A 22,960-nucleotide genomic window follows, 5' to 3' on the forward strand; every position below is an offset into this window, starting at 1 on the left:
AATTACCTCAAAGAGAAGGTGTTAGGCACTCTTCGAGGTCCACAACTGTGGGTCCCGGCTGTACTTTAAATTATGTGGATTATATAATTAGGCTAGATGATCAAATAAATAAAGGGAAATTTAGAAGTTGAAGAGTCTTATTAGGACACATGAGAATCGGCACAAATCTTAATGACTACAAGGAGACAACTACATATATCTATGTTAAATGACTAAGTGTAAATAACAAATACTTAAAGAAAGGGGGGGGAGGGGGCTAAGTTTTTTAGCCTAAAGGATCACCCCGTGCAACATAAATAATACTTCGCAACTCCCTTGAGGTAGGGGTTGCTCATATTATTCAGTGGGCACAGACTATCGTCTTATATTACCCGATTACTACGTTAAAGTTGTTTACCTAAAGGCGCTCTAATTCAATTCTAGGTCGTACCCTATGCGTGCACTACCCGTCTCATACCTAAGGTCCAGGAGGCTTTGGACCCCTATTTGGGTGGTTCTAGACTTCACTTAGGATGCTTAAAAATGAGAAAACTAGTGTGCATTCAGAACATATAGGACTACACATAAATGCAAGAAAGGGTTCAAGTTAACCTCGACACATAAACAGCAAATGCACGCGGACAGTTTAGGCGGTACATATTTTAGGGAATTAAGACGCATTAGAGTTGTCAAGTCTTATAGGCATAATTTCTAGGCGATTCTGATTTCCAGCATCATACAAACATCATTATTATTTCTGACCAATGAATTCGCAAATAAAAAGTGTTAAAGAGATCCTATAGATATGATCTCTAAATTGTTTATGCAATGGGGAAGTAAAACTGTTGAAAGCTCAGAATTAACGACGTTTGATTTTCTAAACATCATTTCTAGACGAATGATAATATCCCATAGGCAGGATTGACAATTGAACTTGATTTTATAATCCTTCATCCCTATAGGCATGTCATCTAAGCGGGGCAGTGTAATAAAAATAACAGAAGTAGTCGATTGATTAATTAAGATCCTATAGTCATGATGTCTAAAGGAGCAGTGTGCTAAGTGCAATAGAAGCAGTTGATTGATTAATTAATTGAAACCCTATAAACATGGTATCTAGGTGGACATTAGAAAAATATGTGTTATTGTATCCTATAGGCATACTATCTAGAAATATTTAGTAGTACACATGGAAACAAATATAGAAATTACTTGGGCCAACATATTTTAACAAGTTAAGTGAAGTGTGTGTGTGATTCCTATAGGAATGCTTTCTATTTGTGTATAACACACTAAACTAAATAACATATAAGGTATGCTGAACGAAATAGAAAATAGAACATAGACCCTATAGGCATGTTTTTTACCCTTTTATGCGAGCATTAGAATACCCCAGCCCTTTTCACTAATCTCTCCCATCATTTGGTTATAAATTATTACATGACCAAAGATTTTAAAAAAAAGGAAAGAAAAGAAACAGACTTCGAATATTACAGAACCAAGATGATTACAGGCCCAACAAATAGGGCACACTTAAGAAGAGTTAACCCCAGCACTGGGCCTTCAGTAGACTCATTCATTCAAATAGCAAGCCCAGATCCAAATATTTCCCAAAAAAGGAAAGTATGCCTATTTGCACAGCCTAAAGCCACACATGGACATGATATCCAGCCCAATATTGACCAATTTACCAAAATTATTAATAGACCATACATGGAAACCAACCAAAATAGTTCTAAAGCAACACCTCATAGAGACGGGGTTGTATGACATAAACACATTGGCGTTTCAGAAGCAAGAGTGACAACATTGATTAAACAAAGAACAGGAAACTAGGAGAGTCAATGGACTCGACTTGAAATATGGTAAATGCAACATAGGTTACATCATTAAGCAGGTGATAACATGCTAAAGATAGACATAATACTAGGAGAGTTAAGGAGACATGCCATTATAGATTAACATGGTAAACATACTGGGCACATACTAGGTGAACTTGCTAATTTTTCCAAAATGAGTTCAGAATAGAGCATTAGCCTAAACAGATTTTAAAACCTAGGAGTCTAAGTCATGAAGGGTCAGACAGAGTCATAGATAGGAAACGACAATTACACACGACAAACAGGCAAGCAAGCAATCGATGAGAAGTGTAATCATGCTGAGTATAACACAAAGATCTCAAAGTCCAAAGGTGTCATGGTAGGAAGACATATTATCTTAAAGTTAAATAGAACAGGCAGACTCAGAACTTAAGCCAGTCGACTATGCATGATCGTGGAACCCAAATGTATTGGGATTCAACCAGAAGCATAAGTAATACCAAAGAATACAGGATTGACCAAGCACCAGAACAAAGCAACAAGTTTGGTTAAAACATTGCTACAACAAATATGGTTCATGTAAGCAGGTAAAAACAGATTTCACATAAAGGAATTATCAATAGAAGTTCATTAAGGCAAATTCTGGGTAAGAGATGATTCCATAGGAATTTCAGTGCGAGAATCCAAAATAAGGCATGAGAAAAACTCATGATAAACAACAGAACAACAAAGCAAATTTAAAGATACAAAGTCATTCAAGCTGAACACATAGGGGTTTAAAGAATTAGGCAGATTGTGACACTAGGAGATTCAGAATTGCACAATAGCTACAGTGCAAGTAAAATTGGCAATGATTAAAACAAAATATTGTAGTCATATTGGTCCGAACAACATGGATATGTGAAGCACTGGAAACAAGCAAAAGAGGATAGAATTGCAAAAGTCAAGACACTCACCAGTTTGCAGATTCAACAAACAAAAATATAAGAGAATGCTAAGTGTCAAAAATAACTCGAATATCACCAGCAAAGAGAAGAACCAAAAGATCCAAATTCTAGTGCGTCAAAGTTCATAGGAGCTTCAAATGAGCCCTGAGTAGTGCTCGCACTAGGGAGGTCGTTAGAGAGGGTTCCAATGGCCTTGGCTTTCAGCCGGCCAAGAGCAATAGATTCAGAATAGTATCGAGTGAGTGAGAGTATGAGAGAATAACATTGATTAAGGTCCGTTAAAGGAGATTAGGGGAGGGGATTATATAGTAGTAGAATTGAACGAACAAACAAGGAAATATAATTAATCAAACACAAAAATAAGGAAAGAAAAGCATGCAAAATCAATTCAGAATAAATTTAGGAGAAAAATTGGGTAAACCCTAGTTTAAGAAGGAGAACACAAATAGTCAGAGATCTCACTGAATCGGATCCATACAGCCTGGTAATGAGTGTATATAGACGAAATATCATCTGGATTTGAACAAAATGGAGCTTGATTCCCTCGATTCGAAGCCTGGCACTTGCCAAAAATAAGAGAGTACTATGTGATACCAAAATCGTGTAAGAAACAACGAGACAGAGCATAAATGGAAAGGGAATAACAGATTGATTCCATGTTGAGGTCGGAGTTGGACAGAATATGGGAGGCGGCTGCTAGGGTTTGAGAGGAGAGGAGAATAGAGGATTTAGGGGCGGCGGTCTTAGAGAAATGGTAGGGTTTCGGGTGGGTTTTGTTAGTTTAAAGTAGAGGGGTGATTGTGGGCTGTTGATCCTGAGAGATCAACGGCTAAGATTAGAAGAAAACGGAGCGGGTCGTTGTAACGGGTCCTGACCGGGTTTGGGAGAGGGGTCGTTTGGTTTGGGCCAAATGAGGTTGGGCTCAGGTTTGGGAATCTCTGGGCCAGTGATTTGGGTCTGTTTGGTCCGAAATTAGCCCCAAATTTGGGCTATAAATTAAATACACGAAACATTATAAAAAATATTTATAAAAAGTAATTAACAAACAATAAAAATATTATTTACCTAGTAATATGCTTGAAAATAATAATTTAACATTGTAAAAATATAAAATATTATTTGGGTACAAATAATGTAATAAAAATATAATTATGCACAACATATAGGCTATTATTGCAAAATTATGTAAATAGCTTAAAAATATAAATATAATTATATAAAATAAAGTAAAATATTCTGAAACATATATGTGGATGCAAATAAAAACTTTTGGATGATTAAGTCATCACAAAATAATTTAAGAGGTAATTAATAAATATTCAAGTAATTTAAATGCAAGAAAATTAATTTTAATTTTTTTAAAAAAAATTATAAAAACTATATAAAATACTTGTATAACTCTTGTGAATTAAGTAATGATGCAAAATGATACTTTAAAAGTATATATACTATTTGTAAAATATGAGGGCAAAATTGGGTATCAACGAGTTGATTTTGGAGTTCTTTTAAATACAAATTAAGAATAAATAATATTTATGTGATGTGGACACTGATGTGTATGACACATCAGCGCAATTGAGCAACACGCATCAATAAAATGTTTATTAGTACTCACTTTATTGAGTTAAAGTGTTAAAATGGGAAACTCGTAAGTTCATATGCCGGGATGACAAATTGGTACAAATTTAAGTGGTTACGAGGCCATTTTGCCAAAAAAGTAATATTATCTTTTTTTTTCTTAAAGGTTTCTTTTTTAAAATGATCCATAAGTTAAAACTCAGGTAAGAATTTGGTTAAGATGCAACTACAAATTGGGTTGCCTCCACATTTATATGCTGATGTAATTAACTCATTTTTTGATAATATTTGGAAAAATCTATCGTGTGAATTTTGCCCAACCTTTGTCTTGGTTTATTCATCATAATATTAGTATTACTTAAGGTTAAAACAATTGGCAGAATATTGAAAAGGAAGTCATCCAATCCAGATGGATCCAGAATTTTAAAATGATGGGTGCACTATTGTGAAGAAGTGGATCTAAAATTTATATTTGACATGATTAATTTTAGTCTCTTACCATGCCACTATACTTTGGAAATTATAAGTTCAAAATTATATTTTTTTTGAAATTTTAATAATTTTCACATATATATCTATACTCCAGGCTGAAAATAATACCGTTCAGAATGAGATTTGAACTTCCAATTTCACTTGTAGAGGTCCACCCAATAATAGTTGTACCATAAGAGTCTTTGAACATAGGTTCACGCAAATATATTTAAGTAATTTTGAAAAAACTATAACATTGTTATACATGATTTAGGAAGAGAAGTATGGGTTCACGTGAACCCATATCCCGGATACGCTATGATCCAATCCTGCATATATTAATATTACTACGTTCATTTCATTGACCTAGAAATGCACACTATAAGAAACCATAGATTTTATGGCGACTAAGTTAGCACTAAAACTAAAAATATGGCCACAAATACTTTTTCTTACCGGAAAATGTACTAAGAGGTTGCCATTCTTATTCAAAAGGTGAATGGGGTGTTGTTTCCTAATCCTTAAAGGTTAATGGGGTAAAATAGAATTTACTCTACTTAATACTAAATTTATTAGTAATTTTTCGCATGTATCATATTCGTGTCTAAATACTAATTTGATTAAATTTCGTAGCTAATAAACTATAATCACTACAATTTTTAATGTAAATTTAGTTATGGAATCTCCAAAATTTTCAAAAAAGATGTACAATATATTTAAAAATAATATACAGTAAGTCAATTTCCCGAAGAACTTCTCTGCTGGACTTTGCTAGAGCATTTGATTTGGTGATAGTAAATTCGAGTTTCCTGAAGAAGGTGGAGCACTTGGTCACCTTCCGGAGTTCGGTGGCTGAGACTTAGATTGATTATCTACTCTGTAGGAAGTCCGATAGAGGTCTTTGCACGGATTACAAAGTCATCCCGAGTGAGAACCTCTCGACCCTTCAAAGGCTCCTGGTCATGGACCTTGAGATCGCGAGGAAGAGGGCGGTGTATAGCCAACATAGGATCAAGTGAGGAGCCTTGATGGAAGCTTAAGCGCATGAGTTGGGGGTTAAGCTTTTGACTATGGGGGTTTGGAGGAGTAGTGGGGACGCAAGCACTATGTGGACCACGACTGCGCAGTACATTAGGGAAGTCGCTAGAGAGGTATTAGGGATCTCGAAGGGTTACTTTGGTGGTCACAAGGGAGACTGGTGATGGAATGGAGAGGTGCAAGAAAAAGTGGAGATCAAGAAAGCGGCATATCTCAAGCTAGTGGAAAGTGTAGACGAGGAAGAGAAGAGGGCAAATAGGGAGCAGTATAAGTTGGCTAAGAAGGAGGCGAAGTTAGCAGTTACGGCGGTCAAGACTGTAGCTTTTAGTCATTTGTATGAGGAACTCGAGGGCCGAGGTGGGGATAGAGGTTGTTCAAGTTAGCCAAGGTGCGAGAAAGGAAGGCTACTTCCACAGATATGGCAGACCTACTTCCACAGTCTTTTGAACACAGAGGAGAACAAAAAGATTATACTGGGTGATTTGGAACTCTCTAGGAGTCGGTGTGACTTTGGGTATTATAGGCGGATTAGAGGTGAGGAGGTTGAGGGGGCTATGCGTAAGATGAGCATGGGCAAAGCGACCGGGCCAAATAAAATCCCGACGGAGTTTTGGAAGAGTGCATCCAAGGCGGGCTTGGAGTGGCTCACTAGGTTATTTAATATCATTTTTAAAACAAAAAAGGTGTCCGAAGAGTGAAGGTAGAGCACGATGGTTCCTTTATACAAGAAAAAGGATGATATCCAAAATTGCAATAACTATCGGGGTATCAAGCTACTTAGCCATAATATGAAAGTCTGAGAGAGGGTGGTAGAGCTAAGGGTGAGGAGGAGTATGTCTATTTCCGAGAATCAGTTCGAGTTTATGCCGGGGCGTTCGACTACAGAGGCCATTCACCATGTTAGGAGATTGATGGAGTAGTATAGGGAGAGGAAGAAGGACTTGCATATGGTGTTCATCGACTTAAAAAATACGTACGATAAGTCCCGAAAGAGGTTTTGTGGAGATGTTTAAAGGCTAGAGGTATACTTGTTGCCTACGTTAGGGTGATTAAGGACATGTATAATGGAGCAAAGACCTGAGTGAGGACTTTGGGAGGAGATTGGGACCATTTTCCGATCATGATGGGGTTGCATCAGGGGTCGACACTCAGCCCTTTTTTTATTTTCCCTGGCGATAGACGCACTGACACGCCACATCCAATGGGAGGTGCCGTGGTGCATGTTAGTTTTAGATGGTATTATATTGATTGACGAGACGCGAGGTAGTGTGAACGCGTGATTGGAGGTATGGAGGTAGACCCTGGAGTCTAAAGGTTTCAAGTTGAGCAGGACCAAGATAAAATACTTGGAGTATAAGTTCAGTGGTGAGACTCTAGGAGGGGGAAGGGGAGGTGAGGCTGGACTCGCAGGTCATTCCTAGGAGAGAAAGTTTTAAGTACCTTGGGTCTATTATACAGGGGGATGGGGAGATTGATGAAGATGTCACACATCGCACTGGAGTGGGATTGATGAAATGGAGACTCGCTTCCGGTATTTTGTGTGACAAGAATGTACTACCAAAACCTAAAGGTAAGTTCTACAGAGTGGTGGTCAGACCTACTATGTTGTATGTGGCTGAGTGATGGCCAGTCAAGATCGCCCATGTCCAGAAGATAAAGGTAGCAGAGATGAGGATGCTAAGATGGATGTGAGGGCATCACAGGTTATATAAGATTAGGAATGAGGTTATTCGCGACAAGGTGGGTGTGGCCCCTATTAAGAACAAGATGTGGGAAGCTAGGCTTAGGTGGTTTGGACATGTAAAGAGGAGGAGGAGCACATACACCCCGGTGAGGAGGTGCGGGAGGTTGACATTGGAGGGCCTACAAAGAGGTAGAGGTTGGCCAAAGAAGAAGTGGGTAGAGGTGATTAGGCAAGACATGGTACAACTTCAACTGGCTGAGGACATGACCCTTGATAGGAAGGTGTGGAGGTTAAGGATTAGGGTAGTAGGGTAGGTGGTCTAGATTGTTTATACAGTTAATATCAGTATGCACTCTCGCATTCTATTGCTAGTAGATTTATATGATTACCCGTCATTTTCTTTCATTGTTGACCATCTTACTATCTTGTTATTTTTGTTCTGCTTTTATATGAATTTTTGGTGATGTCCCTTCTTGTCTATATTTTCATTAATGGGGTGCTTATGCTTTCTTGAGCCGAGGGTCTATTGGAAACAGCCTCTCTATCCTCACAAGGTAGGGATAAGGTCGGCGTACACACTACCCTCCTATTACTCACAGTGTGGGATAATACTGGGTATGTTGTTGTTGTTGTTGTTGTTGTTGTTGCTGCATATTGTAAGTCAATACGGCTAAAAATTCAAAATACTTAAATTAATTGACAAAATTATAGTAATCAAATAAATTATTTGACTCATCAAATAAGAAGTCGGAAGAAGTAATAGTGTAGTATTAGTAATGAGTCACCTTTTACCTCTGCTATTAACATTTAGCTACGGTTTAAGAAAGCTATTAGACTTTAGCCATTCCATTTAAATCATGTATATTTTGGACAAAAGTACCCAATACACTGAATAACTACAACAAATCGCTACTGAGTTTTAAATATTTTATAAGTGAAAGTCGAGCATAATATACTAGAGTTCGAAAAGCTTTCTACATGTAAAATTCAAAATACATGATACTGGACTTTATAGTTTTTAAAAGTGAAGTTCCAGCACACTGTACTGGAATTTAAATATTTATAGGCTCAAAATCCAGCAATGGTACCTTATTTCCAACTCGATGACACAATCATGGAGTTCTAACTTCTACAAGTTGAAACTTCAGGATAATTATCTTTGAGTTCAAAAGAGGTATCATTAGTGAAAATATTCCTTATAGGTTCAAACCCTAACAACAATTACTAGAGTTCAAACCCCTGAGGTTTGTTAAAACATTTATAGGTTCAAATCTAGTAATGATCTTTTTACCGTCTTTCTTAGGAAAGATACATCTCCGTCCAGACTAGATCCTTTGATGATCATTTCTGTACCGTATGTCTTGTCTTAAAGAACGTCTTCCCCGGTCCGAGAGAGGTCAACAATCGTGGAAGGCCCAGGAATAATGGAAAAAAGTCGAACCTACTAAAGAGTGGCTTTCAGCTCCTCCCCCTTCTTTCATTCAGCGACTAGGTACGCACTTCTTTATGAAAAATCTTTGGTGATCTTCATTTCTTTTTTAGGAATCGAAGTCAAACGTACATCAGCTTTTCTAGTCTTGACTCAAATTGAATACAGGCTGTAATCCTTTCACATTGATTCAAATACATTATTTTGAACTCCAGGAATCGTTTATGAATTTTACACTTGCAAAGACTAAAAAAATCAGAAATTATTCTTGGGGCTTAGAACTCCAATATCAATTGTTCGAGTTATATTCCGTATTAGTCGAACCCGTAGCCACGTTGCCAATACATTTGAAAATGCGGCCAAACTCTAATAGCAGGGCCTAAAAGTGGCTACGAAAACCAATTTTTACGAAGTAATAAGCAATGAGAAAAATCATAGTTGGGTTCTTCCCCAAGCCCAACCCCTTAGCGAACCATAGAAGAGAGCCCCACTATTCTTTGGGAAATACCCAGGCGACCGAAACTTATTACCCGGCCCTACCCATAAGTTCCCTCCCTATCAATTTTTTTTAATATTAAGTCAAAACCAATTAAATAAAGTCAAACTAAGCTACTAAATCAAGCCAAGCAAAGCGAAGCCAATTCAAGCCTAGCCAATCCAATCCAAGCCAACTCAAGTTAAGTTAAGCGAAATGATTAATAGATAAGTAGGGGTAATTAATTTTAATTGGATAAGTATATATTATAAATATATTTCAAATGGGATTATTTCAAGCTCAATGAGTATTTTGCATAAATTGCTCCTGCTCTTTTCTCATTTTCATTTTGTGTAACTGAATTCTACTGCATTTGGAAATTCAACAAATTAAAAAACAATTAAAATAAAGGTACAGGCAGGAAAGCAGTAAGCACCACTACTTTTGCTCCTCCTCCTCCTCCTCCTCTTCTTCTTCTTCGTCGTCGTACGTTTCTCTCTATCTTTCTGATACAGTGAAGTGATCCTGCTTTCTATTCAAAATTTATAGGCTTGTTGAATTTGTTTTTAATTTTCTTCTGAGAATGCATGGAAGTCATCGTCGGTTCTTCAGACTATATGTTCCAGTAGTGCGTCACTTTCTATTGGCCTTTTCTTCTCACAGATCTCCTTATTTCATTCAAACCTACTTCCCCACCGTCCCCTCCCCTCTTAATATATATCCCCTCTAATTCTTGCGCCATATAAAAAGCTGAAACTGGCAATTTTTACTTCTATCCATTCTCCAGTTTAATCCGAAGGTTGCATTTTGATCATATGTTTGTACGTTACAATTTATCTTCTGTTTATGCTGGGTTTTTTTTGGTGTTCCCCTTTTTCTCTTTATATTTCTATTCTTTTTTCCAGTTAATTTTAATGGGTTCTGAGTAGATTCTAAATAACAATCTTGAGGTTTGAATTTTTCCCGTCCTTTGTTGGATATTCTGGGGTTAATTTTAATTGGTGTCTTTCAGTTTCTTGGCATATTTTTTAATTTTCTGCTGGTAGAGTATTCCAAATTAGAAACTTGCCTTTTCTGGTTGGTCTTTGTTGGGGGTTGATTTCAAGATTTTTTGCTGAGGTTGTGAATAATTATGTAACATCTTTTTAAGACAAGGCCCCAGTTGTTAATTTTCCTTCTCTAAGTTTTTTTTACCTATTGTTTCACCAAATTGCCAGCAGTCCAACTTTCATTTTTTTTACTGATTATAACCCCAAGACTGCATTTTTACTATCTGTTGCTGCATATTGACAGAAATTCTAAAGAAGAGGAGAAGGGCTTTTACTTGATTTCTACCAATTGGATTATTTGCTTTTTGAAGCATTGAAGAGCTTCTGCAATGCAAAACTTAGGCAGAACAAGAAGTCAGCCGAGGTCTAATAGATCTATGCCTTTAGGAGGTGAGCTCTTACATTATCTGTTTCTTTTGCTTGTTATTTTTCCTTTCTTTGATAACCAATAATCTTCGAGTGGTGCATGTTCGAAACTCGGCGATTACGGCTTTTGTCCGCGGCAGTTTTCAAGCTCGTGACGTGCGTCTAACCCACACATCACAAGTTGCGTCTTACCACTAGATCAAAGCCCTGGCGGCTGCTTTTAATTTCCTGATTCTTTTCTTAATGATAGAGAGTTTCAATTTGATTAGCACCTAAATAGACATTTCTGTTTGTGGCATTAAATGGCAGTCTATAGTACTTTTGATCATGATATCTTCTGCTGGATGCGTGGGTATTTTAATCTTTATAATCATGTTTCTGATGGTTGTTTGTCAATGTGTCAAGTGTTTATGTTATAAAAACAGCACCTTTTATTGGGTCTAAACAACTTTATGTATTGGTTGTAGGCATGGATTATGCAGATCCAAAGAAGAAGAGCAATTATGTGGGTAAAATTCTTATGGCTGCTATGTTGACAGCACTGTGCATTCTTATGCTCAAGCAGTCCCCAAGTTTTAATACCCCAGTAAGTCCCTGTTCTTTTTCTTTATTTATTCCCATGTTAATAATCTCTAGTAAGAGGTAATATGTTTACCTTTGTTGTTAGTGCATTTATAAATTTTCAATGAGAATTAAGAGTCACAATACTCGTGTAGCATTTCTTTATGTAATAGAAAAACCTCAACTAACATCTTCCAAAATTTGCCCTTATTATGTTTCTTTCTACTTCATCTTTGGCAGTGTTTAGTTCTCTATTTTCTTGTTGACATCTAAAATAGAGAAATGCTTCTAAATGTAATTTCCTGCTAAGTAAGAAAAGGGAAATATGCACATGTTTTGATTTTGCAGACTCTTCTATTTTAATAGCATGTATTTACTGCCAGGAAGCTAACCAAGAGAGAATAAAGCATAATGAATATTGGATAAGATTGTATTGCAAGTTTGCAACAAGCAAATGTAGCCTTTTTTAATTTATTACTATTTGAGCTTGCTGCTCCCCGGACCGCACTTGCGGGATTCCACTGGGTTTGTTGTTGTTGTTGCTGCTCACCATGGTTGTTTCTCTTGTTGCCTGTTTCTCCTCAGTTTTCTCGGCATGAACCAGGTGTTACTCATGTCTTAGTCACTGGAGGTGCTGGCTATATTGGCTCCCACGCAGCATTGCGTCTTCTGAAAGAATCTTACCGGGTGACCATAGTGGTAATTTCTCCACTTGAAGTTTTGAATAGGTCATTTCATAATCATTCTTAGACAACTCTTTTATTTTATTTTCAAATTAATCAACTCTTGAGTGTGAATATTTGCACGGGACATCATAGGAAATATGATTTACTGATTTTAACAGGACAACCTTTCACGAGGAAACCTAGGCGCTATTAGGATTCTACAAGAACTATTTCCTGAACCTGGAAGGCTTCAGTTCATATATGCTGACTTGGGGGATGCAAAATCGGTAGACTGCAGCTCTCAACTATCTTTTGGTACTTAAGTTGTTTGATTTTGCCATTCTACTTATTCCTGTGACTAATATCTGCAGGTGCACAAGGTATTCTCCCAAAATGCATTTGATGCGGTCATGCATTTTGCAGCTGTAGCATATGTTGGCGAGAGCACCCTTGATCCTCTCAAGTAAGTATTCAATTTCTTTGAAATTTTGGCATATGTATATATACTTAGGCTGCATGATTTGAGAGGAAAAGAGTTGAATTTTTTAAACTGTAACTTTGATCAATAAAGTCTTCTCTATCCCTTTTTCTTTTAAAAGAAAAAGAAAAAAGAAAGAAATGAAAAGGACTCCCGAAAAGATCAAGTATGTACAGATATCGTAATTTTTGTGACAATATTGTTCGCGAATTAAGAATATTATAAGCTAGGATAACATTTTATTTTGTTGTCTTGATTTAGATGATGTTTGGGATTCAGTGCTTCTAAAGAAGTATTTCTCACAAACAACGACACTAAATTTTCGCCTTTTGGTAAATTACATTGGAGCCAACTCTTCCACCAGTGCTTTGGCAAGTTATGCACTTTTATCCAAAAGTGGATATATAAAAAAAAGCTGTGATCTTTCTTTCTCTACATGGTACCTGAAAATGGATTGTCACGTTATTTCAAACTGACAGAATACCTGTTTTACATCAAATTTAGTGTATTAATTTTCCATTTGAAAGATTTACTTTATATTAACTATCAACCATGATGTTATTCCATGTTTGGGAACATTATTGTTATGGCAATATTGCATTGGCTTTTCCCTTCACTTATATTTGTGTGCTTGCTTCATGTGTTAATCAGATATTATCACAATATCACATCAAATACCCTCACTGTATTAGAAGCAATGGCAACTCATGGAGTCCCAACTTTAATTTACTCTAGTACATGTGCAACGTATGGAGAGCCTGAAAAGATGCCCATTACAGAAGGAACTCCACAGGTGAGTGTTTTAAAGGGCCTACGCATGTATTAGGCTAGAAGCATTTGAATGATGTTTAATTCAATGTGGAGAGATGCACCATTTGTATGTTAGGAGCTTATTGTGAAACAGCTGAGCCTCTTCTCTCAAATTACAGCTCCCTATTAATCCATATGGAAAAGCAAAGAAAATGGCGGAAGATATCATTCTGGATTTTCATAAGAACTCAAACATGGCTGGCATGATTCTGAGGTGAACTTTTTCTTACCTATACTCCTTTGCGTTTAGTTTATTGTTTTTCACACTTGCTAAGTGATCCTTAGCAGTGTACTTTCCCTCACTTTTTTCTTCTATTTCTGTTTTGTGGTTTTGGTTATTTCTTTCTATTTGTCCTTTCACTTGTTTGTTCATGAACTCTAGCACCTCATTATTATGTCTGTCTAGTTTGTTGATGTTTTTGGCCATTTATCTTCTAATCGGCAAGGCTAGATGAGACTATTTTAGTTTCCTGTTATTGAAGATGGAAGTATCTTTTCAGTTGTTGTACACTGCTTTTTCATTGTTATTTACCAAGTAACTACAAGCTTGTGCTTCTTTGACCAATTTTTGTTCTTGAATTGTTATGTATAGTACATTGTATTGCTCAACCTAATGCTTACTTCGGTTTCTCAAAATTCAGATACTTCAACGTGATTGGTTCTGATCCAGATGGAAGACTAGGAGAAGCTCCCCGACCTGAACTTCGCGAACATGGCCGGATATCTGGTGCTTGTTTTGATGCAGCTCGTGGAATCATACCTGGGCTTAAGGTCAGTAAATTTTTGCTGTCTGCATATTTATATTGTTGAATATGTTTTGTAATGTCTGGCAAAATTTTGCCTGGTTCAATGAGTACAGTACGCGTGAAACATTGTTAGAACTTCCATATCTCTTCTGATTGATGGTTGCTAATTTATTTGCAATAACAATTAAATGAGAGAGATAAGACTGCTCTACGCACAAAGAGTAAAGAATCCTGATATGGAGTCGGGAAAGTGGACGTTTTTATCATTGGCACTGAGCCGGAGTTCTTTGTCATGCAGGTTAGAGGAACGGACTATAAAACACCAGATGGTACATGCATAAGGGATTATATAGACGTGACTGATCTGGTTGATGCTCATGTTAAAGCTCTTGAGAAGGCAAAGCCAGGGAAAGTTGGGATCTACAATGTTGGAACAGGAAGAGGTAAAGCACTCTGTTCTACATAGTGGAGTTTTGTTTACTCGAAACGATCTCGAGGTCTCAGTCTCCTCTCTTGTTCCCGAAAACAGGTAGATCAGTGAAGGAATTTGTGGAGGCTTGTAAAGCTGCTACTGGGGTACCTATCAAAGTTGACTTTCTTCCCCGTAGGCCTGGTGATTATGCAGAAGTGTACAGTGATCCAACTAAGATTAGAAATGAACTGAACTGGACAGCCAAATACACTGATCTTCAAGAGAGTTTGCAGGTCGCATGGAGATGGCAGAAATCACACCTTAATGGTTATGTTTCATCCTTGGCGACATCCTTGGCAACGTCCTGATAATGCTTCATCAACTTATCGTTGTAGAAGACTGACCTGAACCCCATGTCACAGCGTAACTCATCGTCGATTTATTAGTATCCATAGAGTACAGTTTTCGAGGCCAAGAGGGGTTCGATGTTTAGTCTTTTAGCTAGATGGAATTATATAGCAATTAGGCAGCTGCTGCCTATTTACCCATTGTTATGTGTATTTAGTGAAAGGGATATTTCTGATCGATAATAGTTTCCATTCAGGTGTAGTGAAAGGGATATTTCAGATCAATAATAGTTATGGCCACTTTTGTGTTCCTTTGTCTTTAGAAGTTGATTGGCTTTTCAAAATCAGACCTATATGAAGATTAGTTTTGAATTTTAAACTTCAGATAGATAACCAATGAGCTAATTTTGAAAATGTAGAGGACTGCAAAAGTCCACCAATAACGATTCTTCATTCTTAGGTCTCAAACTGGAAACCTTTGTTTAAGGATAGAAAGATCCCGACCATCTCAATTCTCACCCACCCCTTGGTAGCAGTTGCCTTTCCATGCTGTCTTACTGGTATCGTTTTATGTATAGTCCAAGCATTTCAATTTGAGGCATTACAAGCAGCTTATATTGTAGTCCAGCTTATACTACATAGAAAAATGAACAAGCAATCATCTCAACTTCAGATTTCAGTCATGTTAATTTTCAATTTTGAGAATATTAAGTGTAGAAACAAAGGGGAAACTATTTTCTTTCCACTGGAAGTTAGAGAGTGGGAAGGAAATATAATGGTCAAACTAGAACCAACAAGGGCCAGAACAAAATTCTACTGCAATGATAAATCATTCTTGTATAAATTTGTGGAAAACTTTATAGAATGGATGAAAGACTCTTATAATAACCACCATGGAAATAAGGAATGCTAACAAACCAGTGACTTTTTTTAAAACTTCTAAAAGCACAATCCTCTTCAGTCATGGTTTGGTTTTCCTATAAAGCCCATAGTGGACTCAAAGTAAAATCCATGTACAGGAAAAATTTTTGTGTTGTGTTGTGTGTATCTCACTTGTAGAGGCAGAAGTTAATCTTCTTGCTGAAATAAAGTATAATCTGAAGTTGCTTCGCTCTTGTGCACCTGCACGAAAATGATCCGAGTTTATGAGATACACACATCCCTTCAATCTCTTAATTGACTTTTGGAACCCTAAACAACTAACGAGTGGTTATATACAAGAATACTAGTCTATATGAGATCTTCACAACAATTACATCATAATGCTACTCAACAGTATAAACTTGTGATAATTTTGATATATAAACTAGTGACATTCTGCATTGTGATATTCCTTGACACTTTTGGAGACTTAAATAAGCATAACTGGGAAGGGTATATCTCAAAAGTGTGCATCACTGATGCTGGTTGTATAGCTAAGAGCAAGAGTAACTACTCAGTAAGATCTCTTGTTAATGGCCATTGTCCAGACAAGTCATATGCTACTCAACAGTATAAACTTGTGATAATTTTGATATATAAACTAGTGACATTCTGCATTGTGATATTCCTTGACACTTTTGGAGACTTAAATAAGCATAACTGGGAAGGGTATATCTCAAAAGTGTGCATCACTGATGCTGGTTGTATAGCTAAGAGCAAGAGTAACTACTCAGTAAGATCTCTTGTTAATGGCCATTGTCCAGACAAGTCATATCAGGGGAAAGCCAAGGTACAACTGATTGAAAACTATCCATTCTTCAAAGACAAAAGTAATATATTAGTACTCTATGTATATCTGAAATTGCTGTTGGACATGGAAACTAGAGCTCAGGTTTAGCCAAGTGCAGGTTTCATTATAGGATATAGCTAGGTAATAGCTAGCTGGAAATTTTATCACCTTTAAAATACCCAAAATTTAAGCTAGCATTAAAATACTTGGTTTTATCACCTTTAAAATACTTGGTTTTAAATTTGATATAGTATCATGCAAAAGTCAAAACAGGATTATTTTTTTGATGACCTAGAAATCCGTCGGGGTCAGCCCTTAGGACCAACTGTGGCCTTCAAAACACGGGATAATGGGCTCGCCTCTCTACCCTTCTCCACTTAAAACCAAGCTTAGTCCGCATGACGCAGGGCTTGAACCTGTGACTTAAGTCACAAGTCCCTCGACCTTTGCCGCTTGAACTAAGCCCTGGGGCATGCAAAGCTGGATTATTAGTCACCTCATTATTTGAGAGCTTCAGATACTAGGATCTATACATCCTAGGCAACCAAGATTGTTTAACAGTTCTATCCTTCTTCCATATTTCTTATATAAACTTGAGCTATGATAGGCATAAAGCACTATGATTTTAAATTACATTCCACTCTATTAACTTTTTTATCTTTCTTCCATGTTTCTATATAGAATATGCAAGACAAGATAAAGTAAGCTTCAATGAAGAGATAAACCCACCTCAGCAGTGCGTGAAGAACCTGTATGAAAAATAGGAACAAGAGATGTCCAAAGAACAGGGTCTGTTAGGGGATCTACGTTGTTGTAGTTAGTGAGAAGTGGTGCCGATAGGAGTGGAGTAAGTGGGTGCAAGTTTTTGCTAATAGATGATCCCCCGGGGTTTAGAAATGCAGCTCCAAGCCTCTTGCTTCCACTATCAGGACTTGATTTCTCAATCGTCTTCCCACGGTCGACTCTGTTGATAGTGCTTTTGTTTTCATTCTCAACTTTTTCTTTCTTTTTAGCAACCTTCTCTTGTAAACTCTTGTATGCTGCAGATTGTGACAAAATGCTCATAGCAGACAGTGCGGAGCTTTTATGATTCTTTCTTTCTTGGCACACACCAAAACGGGGCATCTCATATGGTTCAGTCTGCTGAATTGATAATTCTGAAGCCCTAAGCTCATTATCAATATCTTCAGGACAACCAACCTTTGTTTCCTCTGACGTTTTCAAATGGGAATCTGTTTGACGAGCTTTATTACCTCCCCACCACTTGATGTAACTTGACAAGTCAATCTTTCTATCCATGCAGAAACCACCAATGTACTCATTGTTGACTGTTGCATCATCACCTTCGAGAAATTTAAGGATTTATAAGAGCTGACTTCAGCACTTGATTTGCTAACTAAATCCAAGGTCTATAAGTTCTGTTTTAATACAAACTTCTTCTTGTATGACAAGAGCTGCACTCACCATACTGCAGGCTGTTAAAGTAATCAGCTCCAGGCACACGACCAAATTGCAGGTCCCATCGACTACATTGGATGCAGAGAAGAAAATACAGGAGACATTGTTAATGATGATATATCTAAAAAAACCTTATGAAGAAGATCAAGAACCAGGGAAAATAAGTAAATGTGGATGTGACAGGAGAATTGAACAGCATTTTGTCCTTTGTCACATAATTTTTTAATTTACGAAGCCATATAAAAAGACACATGGTCTGTCTTAGCACACCTGGATAGAGGACGATATTTGGAGATCCCTCTGGAGAAACCACCGCTCTTTCTGCAAAAATGAGTTTATGAGGAATCAGCAAATACCCTTCCAAACACATGCATATGCAAACAATATACCTACCTTCTTAATGACGCAAGATAATCCTCTCTTGAGACATTTTGCATCTCTTCAAGGTCCCTTGTGTAGTCTGTCACCTACATAAACGGTCAGCGCATTCAGTACATGAAAGTAAACTCATTGCACATCACCTGATACAGTTAGGAAACATTCGTAAAGGTTCCGCTTAGTCCTTTCACAGGAGTAAAGCTTTAACAGATCCAATATATAAATAAGTCAGGAATTAAGAGAATAAAGCAAGGGAAGAATTGGAGTTGCATCCTTGAGACAGGTAGGAGGAGGGCGAATGGAGCAGGGCAAGATACTTGTATTGCTTGATAAGCTGAGAAACAAACTAATAACAAACATCTTACTGGGAAATTAATGAGAGTTCCAGGACCCCAATATTTCAAAGCAGCAAGATCATATGCTCTTGCTGCAGCCTCCTCCTCATCATACGCTCCTACAAGAAGTTTTGTTACAAAACAGTTTAATCTCCTTTTTTGTGCAGTACCTAAGAAAAGGATAAATCAAGGTACTCACCTAAGTAAACTGCCCATGCAGATCAAGCAGCAATAAACGCCCCAAAGTCCATGCAATATAAACACTTTCTAAACATCAGTATTTTCACGAGAAACTGAAGCATCAAGCTGAATTCTGATCGGCAAGCATTAGAAACAACAATATCTGCTAGAGAAAAAAGAGAAACACCTTGCTTTCCTTTCTTATTTTGGTTTTGATTCCAGGTACTTTTATCCCAAAGATGAGCTTCATAACGGCCAGTCCATCTATGCCTAGTCCCATGAAATTAAAAACATAGTTCAAAATTTTTCCAAGAAACAAGAAAAATTCTTGAGGCAAGCAATATCTCGCTAAAAAAATTGCCAAGACAGAAGGAGAGTTCACATATACCATGTTATCTGACTCTAACAAATAGAACAAACAAAATACCAAGTCAAGAAAAGAGACAAAACCTTTAGGCCTTGAATCTTCCATACAATGGCTACTCACTATCTATTTTATTAAAAGTCATAAAGAAGAAATTCCATTCCTTCTACATCTACATACTAAACCAAGATGTAAACACGACCAATGAATGATTCTAAATTCCATGAGCCTTTTTGTTTTATCTTACCTAAAGACTCAAATGGGGCAGGAAACTTTTCCCATCCCAAATTTTTTCAACTTCATTTTGTTCTCAAACCAAATAAAAAAATTCTACAAACACCTCTACTGTTTTTTTAGTTTTTCCCTTCTTTAGTATTTCAAAAAGTGTATTTAGAATATAGAAACAAATTCAATTATCATAGAACAAGTTTATCATCTATAAGCAGGCTGCATTGGTAGACAATAGACATTTGCACACATGTTTCTGTCATGCATGGCGCGGTTCCTGAGTCCTGATACACTTTCACCTCCCTATTTACAGCTATGTGCTCATCACCATGTGTAAGTCAAGAAAGCTACCATGGATGTTGCTCGTTCACTAATATGCAAAATCCAAGATCCTAAGCTTTCTAATTCGTTTACTAATGCTGGTGTCTCTCATAGGGCACTGAACTGCTGAAAAGTGTTTCCCTCGCTGCTATGTTAGAAGATTCATAGGTAGATCTCCATAAAAGAACCCAATTTTGGTCTGTCAACTCAGAGAAGCTAAATGTAGAGAAACTAGATTCTTATGCAAATAAGCAAAAGTAAAAAAATAACATATTTGCACAAAGATACTCGAAAACTTCAATAAAATCTGCAATTTGCCTTTCTCCATCCCGTACCTAGTGACACCACGATAGATGGAGCTGCGCTTCCCTGCAGTACATGGGGGCATTTTGCTTATGCGCTCCTTGGCTGTACAACCCCTCTCTTTCTTTGCTTTCTTCAGTCCTCTATACAGTAATAGCTGATCAGTCTCTATAGAACCCATAGCTTCTGATGTTTCTCCGCCACCGACATCATTTCCACTGCTACCCTCAGGCTTGGCAGTAGGCTCAGAGGAAGGGGAAGCCATAAGCAGAGCTGTCTCTGTAAGATAACATAACATATAGGAGTGACCAAAACAACAAAATGATAATTCAAGAACCTTGAGAGATTTAGATGAAGTTTCACTCTTTTGTATACCCAGCAAAAAATAAACGAGCACCACTTTTGTTTAATTAATTTCATAGTGATGATGCAAGACAGAAATGGACATCCATTTTTAATTAACTTCAGCTTTTGCTCTGATCTCATTTTCCTTAGAGCTACTTACAACTAATTTCAAAATTTTGAAACTTCTACTTTTTTTTATCACTTGTTTGGTTAGTGTAGAGAAAAGGTAATTTAAAATTTTTTAGAAACCAATTTCTCATATGCTCAGTTCCTTTCTTGAAATAAGATCGAAAAGGGGTAAATTTTTTTGTTTCCTCCCTGCTTTTGCCACCACCAAACAACGAAGGGGAAATGCATCCGTTCATTTTTGCCTTCATAAACAACATACCCCATCTTCAGAAATAAAAAGCCAAATAAACTCAACCTAAAAGAAGCCCTTTTTATCTGCACAAATTACTGAATTCAAGATACCAAGTGTACAAAATGCAAGTACAAGAAAAGAAGTTAAAGAAAAATTCGAAGATACCTGAAGCAGACAGAACTGAAGAGCTTTAATGAAGCTGGAAAAACCGAGCAGCATTAATCAGAGTACCATTTGAAGCAGAGAGAGATAGAGAGAGAATGTGTAGGGGCCGGCAAAGGGGCTGCTGGTGTACTATAGTGGAGCAGTTTGATTTTCACCAGAAAGTGTAATGGGAGGAGAAGGTGAGTCTGAAAGACAATAATATCCTCAGTTTTGATTGGAAGATCTAGAAGAGTATGAGGTGGACAAGTTCAAACGGTTATGTTACAATTGAGGGTAATATAGGCATTTCGTCTTCTTTCAAACTGTCGCAGTCATGAGACTGACCATGTGCACGTCAGGGACACTTGTCTAAAATGATTCCACCTCCTGCCTCCTCTCGAGGTACACACTCGACACTCTTAGACCTGTTTGGAAAATCACCCTTAAATAGATTTTAGCGTAATTACACCGTTTTAACGTATTTGTTGATCAAATAATTACTTGATAAGTATGTAATTAAGTATAATTGAGAGAGTATAATTATATTCTTTAATTATCAAAGAAGGTCTGAGAAATACTAATAATTACGTGGTGTAATTACAAGGTTATTTTTTGAATCTCTTTTCTTTTCTTTTTAATTTACTTTTTATTCTTTTTAATTTATTTTTATTTTATCCTTTTAATTTATGTAACGACCCGACTGACCGTTTTGTGTATTGTAGCCTCATTCCCCTATTTATTGCCTCCTCTATGTTTATTTGTGGTTATGTGACTTGCCGGGGGCGGTTGGATTGGTTCCAGAGAAGTTTCGGAGACACTTAGTCCCAAAGTTGGAAGTTTAAGTTGAAAGAGTTGATCGGAGTTTGACTTTTGTGTAAACGACTCCTGAATGGAGTTTTGATGGTTCTGATAACTTCGTATGTCTTTATACTCGTTCGAGGACGAACGATTGTTTTAAGAGAGGGAGGATGTAACGACCCGGTCGGTCATTTTGATAATTAGAGCCCCGATCCCCTAATATCTGCTTTCCCTATATTTGTTTATGCTTTTGGTACTTGCCTGAGTGATTGGTTATGGAATTCAAAGAGTTTTGGGATACTTAGTTCCTAATTGTGAGTTTAAGCCTTAGAGTTTGGACCGTAGACGGAACTGTGCAAAGACGGATTCAGAATGGAATTTCGTCGACTCTTTTAGCCCTGTTGAGTGATTTTGGGGTTAGGAGCGCATCCGGAATGTGTTTTAGAGGTCTGTAGTAGATTTAGGCTTGAATTGGCGAAAGTTAGTTTTTCGGCAATTTCAGCCGATAGTGAAAATTTTGATATCAAGCTCGGAATGGAATTCCGAAAGTGGTTTTAGGTTCGTAGTGTCATTTGTGACCTATGTGTAAAATTTGAGGTCATTCGGACTAGATTTGATGTGGTTTGGCGTCGTTTGTAGAATTTGGAAAATTTTAAATTCTTAGGCTTGAATTCTTGCTTAATTCATGATTTTGGTGTTGTTCGATGTAGTTTGAAGGCTCAACTAAGTTTGTATGGTGTTTTAGGATTGGTTGGTATGTTTGGTTGAGGTCCCGGGGGCCTCAGATGTGTTTCGGATGCTTAACAGAATGAATTTGGACTTAAGAAAAATCTGGTGCCTTTGCTGGTTCTGGTGCTTCGCACCTGCGGGAGGGAGTCCGCAGGTGCGAGAGCCGCAGGTGCGAGAGCCGCAGGTGCGGAGGGAGTGTGTAGATGCAGAACTGGTGGGGCTAGTGATGGAGCGCAGGTGCGCAAGTTTGACCGCACCTGCGAGCTCGCATGTGCGAAGCGTGAGCGCAGGTGCGGAGCCCGGCTGCCTTAGTGAAATGCGCAGATGCACCGATTTGGACCGCAGGTGCAAGGAATTGCCCGTAGATGCAGCCCCAGCCCGGATAAGTGACCTTCGCACCTGCGTTGATTTTTCCGCAGGTGCATGACCGCAGATGCGGCCCCATGAGCG

General features: G+C 37.5%; 2 protein-coding genes across 8 annotated transcripts; one reads left to right on the plus strand and one right to left on the minus strand.

The window, feature by feature from the left end:
• The first annotated feature begins 9,726 nt into the window (after window positions 1–9,726).
• Window positions 9,727–15,166, plus strand: LOC107766246 (UDP-arabinose 4-epimerase 1). Of its 6 annotated transcripts, none has more exons than XM_016585001.2 (11): window positions 9,727–9,849; window positions 10,715–10,860; window positions 11,304–11,422; window positions 11,983–12,096; window positions 12,242–12,349; window positions 12,434–12,525; window positions 13,192–13,333; window positions 13,470–13,564; window positions 13,992–14,121; window positions 14,395–14,539; window positions 14,626–15,166. In XM_016585001.2, exons 2-11 carry the CDS (start codon window positions 10,800–10,802, stop codon window positions 14,874–14,876), a joined length of 1,257 nt encoding a protein of 418 aa, XP_016440487.2. In that variant the 5' UTR covers window positions 9,727–9,849; window positions 10,715–10,799; the 3' UTR covers window positions 14,877–15,166. The 6 variants fall into 6 exon arrangements, with proteins under 6 accessions (XP_016440487.2, XP_016440485.2, XP_016440486.2 ...); XM_016584999.2 differs by having other exon boundaries at window positions 9,774–9,907; XM_016585000.2 differs by having other exon boundaries at window positions 9,813–9,832.
• A 503-nt stretch (window positions 15,167–15,669) lies between these two features.
• Window positions 15,670–21,172, minus strand: LOC107766245 (AP2-like ethylene-responsive transcription factor At2g41710). 2 transcript variants are annotated; one of them, XM_016584994.2, is made up of 10 exons: window positions 21,005–21,080; window positions 20,166–20,412; window positions 19,105–19,187; window positions 18,937–18,945; window positions 18,768–18,856; window positions 18,418–18,491; window positions 18,295–18,345; window positions 18,031–18,092; window positions 17,296–17,909; window positions 15,670–15,977 (listed from the first exon to the last, which is right to left on the minus strand). In XM_016584994.2, the coding sequence occupies exons 2-10, from the start codon at window positions 20,396–20,398 to the stop codon at window positions 15,924–15,926; spliced, it is 1,269 nt and encodes a 422-aa protein (XP_016440480.2). In that variant the 5' UTR covers window positions 20,399–20,412; window positions 21,005–21,080; the 3' UTR covers window positions 15,670–15,923. The 2 variants fall into 2 exon arrangements, with proteins under 2 accessions (XP_016440480.2, XP_075090302.1); XM_075234201.1 differs by lacking the exon at window positions 18,937–18,945 and having other exon boundaries at window positions 21,005–21,172.
• Window positions 21,173–22,960: the final 1,788 nt, after the last annotated feature.

The sequence above is a fragment of the Nicotiana tabacum genome, chromosome 17 (genome assembly GCF_000715075.1).
Source record: "Nicotiana tabacum cultivar K326 chromosome 17, ASM71507v2, whole genome shotgun sequence".
Classification (NCBI taxonomy): Eukaryota; Viridiplantae; Streptophyta; class Magnoliopsida; order Solanales; family Solanaceae; genus Nicotiana; species Nicotiana tabacum.